Raw genomic sequence first — 10270 nt, forward strand, 5'->3', positions numbered from 1 at the left:
TATCTGTAATCCAAAAACTGAAGAAACAACCAACTGTCCCTACTAGCATCTAGCAGAGCGGAACGCACACACGGCCCACGACCCAGCTCTCCTGCACGCAGGTCACCACCCCACAGAATGCGTCCACGGGGTCAAAGCCTGTGCACAAGTTCCAAAGCACTCCAAATAGGAAACACCATGCCTGCCTAGTAAAGGTTAAAAAACAGATAAATTGAGGAATGCTAGCCAGACATTGAAATGTACCAACATGACCCATTCACGTAAAGTTAAAATCTGGCAACACTGACCTGTGGTACTGCGGGTAGGAGGGGGACCCTCAGTAAGAAGGCAGGGCTGGAGGGTGCTGGCAATGCTGTGCTCCTTAAGCTGGGAACTGGCTACATGTGTTTGTTAACGTTAGGAAAATCCATTATAAGTACACCTAAAATGTGTCCACTTTTCTATACGCATGTTACACTTCAATAAAATGTTAATTATTTTGGAAAAGTACCCAAATTACTAAAACCAAACAAACAAAAAATGCAAACCAAAACTTTTTTTAAATGACCTGGCTGCCAGATCAAAACACACATCTCCAAATTGCCCATTGGCCTCACATTGTGTTCTGGCTGACGGCTTCTCACGGAGAAGTTGCTGAGAGATGGGTGAGAGTGTCCTAACTCAGCCAGGCCCTCGGGGCAGGGCAAACCACTTCCAGGTCTTGGCTTGCATGCAGACCCCCACCTCTAAGCTCTTCCCCAGGCAAGTCAGCCTGGCCCATGTTTAAATGCTCTGGCAGGGGCCTCGTGCCCAGCACATGGCAGATACTCAAATCTGAATCACCAGAGCCCTACCATGGTGGCACTTGACAGACAGGCATCAAGGATGACAGCACTGCATTTACAGACGCAGGACCAGCCAACTACACATCCCAGAATGCAGTTCTGCGCCAGGCAAGTCGCAACGCACGCTGGGACATGTAGTCCTTCCAGAAACAGAGGTGGCCGGCTCACACTGGGATTCACATACGGAGACACAGATGTTGCCCCAGGGCTTCTAGAAGCCGCCAGCGTGGCCTTCCACATAGGCCTGCAGTCTCTGTCCTCCTGCCAACATGCTCACCAACCAAGTCAGATCAACCACTCACATGGGAACCATAAACTCATTTTCTTTCTTTTTGCTAGTTTTATCCAAAAGATGCTAAATATGAAAAATGCAAAGTCTTAATCTAAAATTAAACGACTGGTGCCCATTTTCAGTTCCAAAATGTCCATCTTATTTTCACTTTTTTCCACCTATTTGGTTTCATCATATAAGACTGGTCTTTGAAGCCTTGCTGGCCACCTGTTCTTCTCTGGTGTCCCACTCCTCCTCCCCCAGCCTTAAGCAACCCAGGTAGTGGACAGCTCCTGTCCTAGGAGGCAGGTGGAGCGGCACCTCCACCGTGGCACACAGGAAGCTAAGAAGTTCATTTTTAGGAAAGAGGTTACCCAATTTGATAATTCCATCAATCTCCCTTTTCTAACGTACCAAATGCCTGTCTATTTGTGAATTAAACAGAAGCCAAATGAATTCACACCTCAAAAATGGTGAGTTTCAAAAAAAAAAAAAGGTGAGTTTCTTTCATGCAGTATTTAATGTTGGGATGACACCAATTTTTTAACATTTCAGATTTTTTCAATCAAGGTAACATTGGCATACAGTGAAACGCAGAGATCTTAAGCGTACACTCTGGAGAATTTAGTAATCACCTTGTAACCAACATCCCAATCTAGTTCCAGGGCCTGGGGGTTTGACTTGTGTGCTTCTGAATACAAGTGCAGTCAGGTCAGAGTTTTAAAAAATAATAGTAAAGAAAAAGAACACTGAATCCTGTGGTCACTTTCCATTTTTGAAGGATCATTTTCTTTTGCTACACTTGCACTTCGGTCTGTTATTAATTGTGCTTAAGTTTTTCACTGAGGAAATTCCTTCGGTTTCTCTTGCAGTCCCGAGGCGGAAGAGCTGCAGGGCCGCCTCCCCCAGCCCTAGTTCCCGTGAGGGGATGAGCCCGGGGCGGCGAGGGCGGCGACCACTGCCCACTGGACTCACCTGTTTGAAGCAGAAGGGCATGGTGAGGACACTGACACCTACTATGCTGTTCACTATGTTCGTGATCAGCCCCCAGTTGGAGGCGGCGGCCGCAGTCATAGCGTGGGGGCTGGGGGCACGGGAGCCCCAGTCCAAGGCGCCGGGACGACGGCGGGGCGCGAGACCCTGAAGGGAACGGGTGACTGCCTGGAGGAGGCGGCCTCGCGGGAAGGCGGCGGGAGCAGTCAACCTCCAGACCCCGCCAGACCCCGCGGCCGCCTCATGGCTTCGTTCCCCGCTGGCTCTCGCTGACCACCGCGTGTCCCCACGCCCAGACCCAGAGCAGCCGCGGGGTGCCAGCCAGGAACACCTCAGCCCGGCTTCGCAGCCCCCCTGGCACACACACTTCCGCCTTCCGCGGGCTCCTCTTCCCGGAAGTGACGACAAGGAGGCGGGGCTCGGGCAAGGCGCTCAAGACGAGAGGCGGGCCTGGGTGGAGCCTGCGGAGGCGGGGCCTGGGGAAGGCGGGAGGGCGAGGCCTGGGGGCGGGGCTTGACGAGGCGCAAACCAATGAGAGGTGGGGGCTGGGTCTGCAGGCTAGGGCATGCGGGGCGGGGCCGGGCGGCCGCTCACCTCTCCCAGCGCCCCGCTAATCCTCCTGTGGACCTGGGATCCTGAGCCGTGTCTTTCCGGGCCTGGAGCACAAGGAACTCGACCCTGAGAGTTGCATTGTCACATACATATGGTATCATCAGTTTGGCCAATATGGTGAATAAAATGGAATCTCACTGTGGTTTTTAATTTGTTCTGCCTAATTACAAATGAGGTTAATCATCTACTCATATTTTTACTGTCCATTCACATTTCTTCTTGAAATGCTTATTCATTTTTGCCCATTTTTCTAATTAGCTGTTGATCTTACGAATTTTGCGTTCTTTCAGTGTGCTTAGTAAGTAGCCCTGTGTCCCTCAATTGGAGTTTGTCTGATGTCTCCTCATTATACTAGTTTTTCATTGCTGTCGTAACAAATCACCACAAATTTAGCAGCTTAACCAACACAAATCTGCTTTTACCGTTCTGGGGCTCAGAAGTCCAGAATGGATCTCACCGGACTGAAATCAAGATGCGAGCAGGTCGCCCCCTTTCTGGAAACTCGTTCAGACTCCATTTCCTACTCATTGGGTGGCTGGCAGTATTCAGTTCCTTCGGGTGGTAGGAGCACGGCCCCTGTTTTCTTGCCAGCTGAAAACTGAGGCCTGTTCCCAGTTTCTAGAGGCTGCATTCCCTGGCTCATGGCCCCCTTCCTCCAACCTCAAATCTGGCAACAGGGTGAGGGGGTCAGCTCCCTCTCGCTTCACATCTCTGACCCAGCCAGGAAAAGTTTTCCAATTTTAAGTATTCAAGTGATTAGATTGAGTCCATCCGGATAATCCAGGATAATCTCCCCATCGCAAGGTCTGTAACCTTAATCACAGCTGCAAAGTCCCTTTTGCCATGTAAGGTAACATATTCACAGGTTCCCTGGATTAAGGGGTGCACATCTTTGTGGGGAGCCAGTATTCTGCCTACCCACACCCATGATGAAATTCAAGTTACGTTTCTTTGGCAGGAATATCATGGATGTGCTGCTGCGTTTCCACTGAATCCTATCAGGTGCCGGATGATTTTGATTTGTCCCATTACTGGTGATGTTCTCTCTGATAGCTTGATTAGATAGTTACATTAAAGTTACATCTTTCTCCTTTATAAAAAATGAGTGGTTTGTGGGGAGGTACTTTGAAACTAACTGTCCTGCTCCTTGTCAAACTTGCAACGTACTAATGTATCGATATCACTGTGGTTTCCTATTGTATTCAATGGGTTATCATCCATTACTATCACTAGTTATTCTGATGCTCAATTTTCCCAGACTTGGACGGTGAGAGCCCCTTCAGCTGGCTCCTGTGTCCTGTGCTGCGTCCCCATCATTCTCTGAGCACTTCCTTGCTTTCCTGCACAATTAGATGTTCCTAGCTCATCCTGTACTTTTCCAGAATCAATCATTTCTCCAAGGAGCCCTGGGTCCTTCCAGTGGGAGACTAGTCATAGAGACCAAGATCTGGGCCCTGGGTGTGTGCTCAGCCATTGGGATGCCACTGCTCCTGGTCCCTCAATGGACAGAATTAGAAGACACATGTGTGTACCACGCTCACATACAGGTTTCTTCCAACGTCCATCTAAGTATATTGAAAGCCACACTTTCACAGCAACATCGCCAAATAACCCTGAGGGTCCAGGTCCACAGCGTTCATCTTGGTATTCTCCCTTTCCTTACTTGTAACGCCTGAGTTGATGCTCCCCCACCTCACTTGGGCTCCAATACCCTCCCCTGGGCTGCCCCACCCCATCCCGGACTCCCTCTCTTTCCCACTCTGGTTCTGAGTGGCCTCCCACCTGCAATTCCCACTGACACAGTCACTCACCTCGCCCTGCACCACCTAAAGGTTTAGGGACTGAAGTGTAAAGCAGGGAAGGGCAGGGCTGTAGCTATTTTTGAACCTACACCCCCTCCATTCTCGATAGCGACACATGAGTTCAATCAGCAGAGCTGACAGGACACCACTGTTCCATGGGAGCTTTCTGGAGCACCAAGGCTTTGTGACCTGGCATGTTAATGAACCTCTCTGAGCCTGTTCTGGGGCACCTGGGGCGCCCATCACTGAAGTGGCAGCAACTTTCCATTTGGTCACTGGAGGTGACAGCCATGGGCACCAGCGGGGGAAGGAGGGGAAGGGGGCTGGATGAGGGTCCCATCTCTGGAGGCTGGCGACTTAGGTCGTCAAACAGAGGGGCATGCTGACCCCACCTGGCACGTCTGTAGTGAGGAGAAGGATCCTGTTTCTCCCACACTGGGGTGGGGGGCTGGAGGTGGTGCCTGCTTTACCAAGGGTGAGCCCCTCTACCACCTCCTTCCCCTTCCCCTCCCTCTCCCCCACCTCAGTCCTCACCAGAGAAATGCAGGGACCCAGCCTGGGTTAAATCCACATGAGAGTTGTGGCTGCTTCAGAGAAGGGCTCTTGGAGAATGTGGCCTGGGCCCCAGGAGCTGGTGGTAAGCAGAGCCAGGGCCATGGAGCTGGCTGTGCCCTGGCTACCAGGACACTGGATCAATCCTCAGTGTTTTCAGGTGTAAAATGGGGCTGATGACCCTGCTCTCCGATTCTCTGTGAGGTCACAGGTATAAGCCCCAGTGAGGGCTGGTCCCTTCTCTCCTGGAGAGCATCATTGTTTTACGGCAATCCTCTGCTTTTTCATCTGTGTCTCTAGCTTCTAAACCAGAGGCATGATGGGGGGCCAGGAAGGTCCCTTGGAAATGAATACTAGGGGCCCTGGGGGGGCTTGAGCGTCGGGACCCTGGCATGGGGTCTGGGCTTTCATCACCCCAGCAAGCAGGAGTTAAATGTTCATGCCAGCCCAGTGGCTGAACTGTCCAGATATCCAAGTTCCCATCCCCCTCTCTGGTTGGGTTCTCCCTCTTTCAGGCTGTGTCCGAGCAGAGCCTGGAGGCTGCCCTGAGCCCAGGGAGGTGGCCGAGGGAAAGAAGAGGGAGCCCAGGCCTGTTAGGCCCCTGGCCCTGACTCCCTGTACTCTCCTCCCGCTGTTTATATAACCCCAGAGCCATAAAACTGACAACAGGTCCAGCAGACAGGAATGGATTTCATTTAGCATCCGCTGGGCGGGGTGCAATTAGATCACATGCTTGGGGGAATCCACCAACCCCGTCCTACCGCCAGGCCTCCTCCTCAGAGGAAGGGGCAGTGCTGGAACCACGTGGAGTGACTGCATTCACAGGGAACCTCGTGACTGCCGCCCCCCCCGCCCCGCCCCCTGGCCCCCCCCACACACTTGGCCGTGACCTTGGTTTTCTGGGTGGGGGTGGTAAGGTCTTAATGAGGTGTGAGAGGAGAGGGGAGGCCCTGGTGTTTTCCAAAGTACGTTTGCTCAGTTCATTTCATAGGCCCCTTTGTGTTGGGAGAGGGGAGCATGTGAGGTGGGGAGGCAGGGGCTGGCTCCACTGTGGCCTGGAGGATAATGATTATGTCCCCTCCTCCTCTGTCAGGGGCTGCCCAAGTTGGAGATGCCTGGGGAGCTGCCCAGGTGCAAGGGAGCTTCGCTGGGGCTGACAAGGGGGAGCTGGGTGGGCCACCCTTAGCCCCCCACTGAGTGGGCCCAGTTTTGAGAGTCCATCCTTGGCCCCAGCCCCTAAAGCCACGGACCAAGGGTTTTTCCCAGATCTCAAGCTGTTGGTGACCAATGCTGGCTCGGGCTCTGGGAGGAGGGCTAGGGGCCAGCAGCCCGGGAGAGGAAGACAGGAGAGGAGCTGCTCATGGGCACCTGGGCTGAGTGGGCCTGGGAGAGCCTTGGGGGCCGGAAGGGTCTTCCAGGGGTCTTGACACTGGTTCCCTCTGCCTCCAGGGGCCTCTGTCTGGAGCAGGGGCAGCCATGAGACCCTCTGTTGGAAAAACCACAGACTAACCATCCAGTCCTCCAGGGCCCCCCATGCAGGTCCCAAATCTCTGGAGACTGGGAAGGCCAGAAGCCCAGGAGGCAAGCAGACTCTGTCCACACCAGGGGCCAGGCCAGCTGACCCAGACCTGAGGGAGACCAGTAGCCAGCTGGGCCAAGGGTAGACCAGGTCTCCCCTCCTCAGGTGGCTCTGGGACCCAAGGGGGCACCCAGGGAGGCCCCCCTCTTCCCTTTCCTGGAAGGCAGGAAGCCAGAACGGGGTACGGGGGAGAGGCACCTACATTTTCTCCCAGCCAACAGCCTGGCCCAGATGCCCTCCCACAGCCCTCCCCAGGGACCTCACTGGACAGACCCATCCCAGGATGCCTGGTGGGGGAGGGAGAGGGCCAAGGGGTGTTTTCTACAAGAAATTGAGAAAGCTGCCATCAGCAGAGCTGCCTCCCAATGTCCCAGGACCCCACACATCCGCTAATGAGGGCCTGTGACCTCCCAAGCCTGGGGCCATTGCTGCAGTCTCCACCCTCACCTTCCTACCCTGCAGGTTTAAGGTGGATGTGACCCCCCCCCACCCAAATTCATGTGTGCATTCCTAACCCCAGTCCCTCAGCATATGGGGGGGGGGCCCTAATCCAATATGACCGGTGTCCTTACAAAAAGGGGGAATTTGGACACAGGCACCCACACAGAGAGAACACCTGTGAACACAGAGGCAGAGATTGGCGTGATTCACCTGCAAGCCAAGGAACGCCAAGGATGGCCGGCAGTAGCAGGAGCTGGAAGAGAGACGTGGAACAGATTCTCCCTCAGAAAGAACTGACTGTGCTGACACCCTGATATCAGACTTCTGGTCCCAGAACTGGGAGAGAATAAATTTGTTAAGTACCCCAGTTTCTGGAACTTTGTTACAGCAGCCCTAGGACACGAACATTACCATGCTGCCCATTCTGGACACTCCCGGGTTTCAGGCCCCTCAGTGTCCACACAGCAGGCCTCCCGCAGACATAGCCCCTGCCACGGCCTCACCTGCTCCGTCTGACAGGTTCATCCTTCCCCTCCTTGGCCAATGGTTCCCTGGTGCCCTTCTCAGCCACCCTGCAACCCTGCCTTGGCCTTGTCTCTTCCTTTTTCCTGGCCACCCCTCGCTGCCCAAGCCATCCATGTCCTCCTATGGGGCCAAGTTCACAACACCACCTAATTTGCAGTGCTCATCTGGAGAACCACAGAAACTCCCACCTAATTCCTGCAGGTGGAGAGGGTCCGTGGGACATGCCACCTGGCCCAGGTTGTCAGCGCTCAGGGCATCGCCTGTGCCCACTGGGAACTGACCCTGGGCTAAGTGTATAGTGATCAGCATCTCCAAGTGGCTTCCTGACCAGTGTCCATGCTGTCCTTCTCCCTATTAACAACATCTCTCTGTCCTTGTCAATGGCATTGTACCCAGCAAAGAGATTACTCTTCCCATCCCCCCTTTGCAGTCAGGACAGTCATGTGACTAAGACCTGACCAATGTTAGCAGAAGTGTTGGGTGAACTTCAGGAAAGCCTTTTCAATGGTCCTTTTTATCTCTCCCTGCCTCATTCCTGTTGCCTGGAATGCAGATGTGATGGCTGGAACTCCTGCAGCTGCCCTGGACCCATCCTTGACTTCTCCTTTTCAGTCAGAACCCTAATCCAATCTGTCAGGAAATCTTGTTGAGTCCATGTTCAGATACCCATGAATCTTACCACTTCCTCTGTTTCCACCATGGTCCCGGTCATCATCATCTCTTTCCTGGACCACTGCAATGCTCTCCTCACTTGGCACTTCCTGGCCTCCTTGCAGTCTGTTCATCACATGGCAGGCAGAAAGTCAGAGCTCCAACTCTTCTCACTCAGAGTAGAGCCCAGGTCCTGGTAGCAGCCTGGCCAGGGCAAACTTCTCGACTTCCTACTAGAGGCAGCCAATAGTAGTTCCTAACTGTTACCCTCTCCATTTTACAGATGGGGAAACTGAGGCTCAGAGAGGCAAGGCGATTTGCTTAAGGCCACATAACAGGAGGCCAAGTGCCTGGGCACAGGTCATTGTGGCTCCAAGCTCCCTGCATGAGGGGCTGCTAGCCTCTGCCCCCTGAGCTGAGACAAGGGAGGCAGCATCTTCTAGCGGGTGGTGGAGTCCAGCACCTTGCCTGTGGGACTGGCTCCTGGGGATGCTTTAGGCCACGTTAGGGGAAAGGAGACACAGAGAACACTACTGCACCACTCCAGACCCATCTCCAAGCTCGCCTTCATTTAAGCTTTGGGGCCTCATGTGGCCTCTGTAGACCTGGTCTACCCTGGGGCCTCCCCTTTCCCTGGTCTGAGGGGGGAGCCCTTGGCCAGGTCCTATCCAGCAGCGGGGAATGGGAAGTGTGTCCCCAGGCCCATCAGGGAGAGCCTTCTGTGCAGCCAGGCTGAGCTGGAGAGACAGTGTGACCTTTATGATGTCCCTGGGCTCAGACAAAAGCTTCAGATTGTAATCTTGGCCACCAAGAGAAAACTTCCCCTGAATCTCATTATCATGTTGTAATTAGAGGGGGTGGTTGAGAATTTGACAAGATGGAAAAACTGCTTTCATCTACTTTATCTTTCCCCCCCACCTTTTTAAAAAAATTCCAGACACGAGGCGAGAGCTGCCTGGGCACATAAGGTGCAGAGTCGCACGTCTGGACACAGGGACCCCCAGGCACCATCCCTGCAGGCCCTGCATGGGCGGGTGGGTTCCCTACCTAGGTCCCTGGGAAATTCACAAGGTGTTTCCCTTCCTGTTGGGGCTGGAGGCAGATCTGGGGGTGCAGGAAAGTCAGGGCCATGTCTGAGCTCATTCTCCTGGCGCACCAAGCAGATTAGGAGCTGGTACTTGACCCCAGCAGTGGCCAACCCCTAACCAGCAGGCCATGTGCTCGCTCCGCCTGCTCTGGGATTCCATCCTCCTTAAGCCAGGATGCCAGGCTGTACCATGGCCACCTTCCGCTCAGCCTCAGCCTGGCAGATTGGGGCAGAGCCGGGCTGAGACCCCAGCATGCACTCAGCTCACCCTCCTCCCTGCCCCATGGACCCTCTGTGGAGCAGGCCAGCAAGAGGCATGAGGCCTCATGCCTGCTCCCCAGGCTACATCTGAGGAGTGGGGACAAAGGGTGGGGTGTTCTGGCTACAGATGTGCGTGCCCCAGGCTTGCCAGGGTGAAATGCCTCGAAGGTTTTGTGAGCCGGCAGGAAACTGTCATTTCATGCTCCAGAAGGGAGGAGCCAGCAATGGTGGCCGGAGCCCGGCAAATGCCCGCCTTCTTCAGCCCCTTCTGCATCTGGTCCTCCCAGGCCACAGAAGCGGGGAGATCTCCCCAGGATGGGCCCCCTTCCAGGGCAGCGTCCCTGGGATCAAAGGTGTCACTTATCTCTCCTAAAAGGTGTGCCCCAAACACGGCTTGCCCAGGCACCACAGGGCCCATGGGCCCTGCTCGGGCTCCAGGGAAGGCTGTGACCCACAGGATGGGAGGCAAACCTGGAAGGTCAGATGGTCCCCTTCATGTGGGGAAGTCCTGCCCTCGCCCTCGCCATTAGAACACTGAGCTCCGCCAGGTGGCCCCAACAGACCCAGAGTGATAAATTTCTGACTTCTCTTTGCTAGGTCGGGGGACAGGACTAGGATGGTGGGGTGGGGGGTGAGGGAGACACAGCTGGGAGACCTGGGGCACAGTTGGGC

General features: G+C 54.4%; 1 protein-coding gene across 5 annotated transcripts in view; it reads right to left on the reverse strand.

Annotated features, from left to right (window-relative positions):
* The window catches only part of SLC38A10 (solute carrier family 38 member 10), a 41760-nt gene extending 39280 nt beyond the window's left edge, over nucleotides 1-2480 (reverse strand). For all 5 annotated transcript variants that reach the window (XM_059997635.1, XM_059997633.1, XM_059997636.1 and 2 more), the window contains exon 1: nucleotides 2071-2480. In XM_059997635.1, coding sequence (XP_059853618.1) covers nucleotides 2071-2169 — 99 coding nt within the window. In that variant the 5' untranslated portion in view covers nucleotides 2170-2480. The remainder of the gene's footprint in view (nucleotides 1-2070) is intronic.
* Nucleotides 2481-10270: the final 7790 nt, after the last annotated feature.

Source organism: Delphinus delphis, chromosome 19 (genome assembly GCF_949987515.2).
Source record: "Delphinus delphis chromosome 19, mDelDel1.2, whole genome shotgun sequence".
NCBI classification, from domain to species: domain Eukaryota; kingdom Metazoa; phylum Chordata; class Mammalia; order Artiodactyla; family Delphinidae; genus Delphinus; species Delphinus delphis.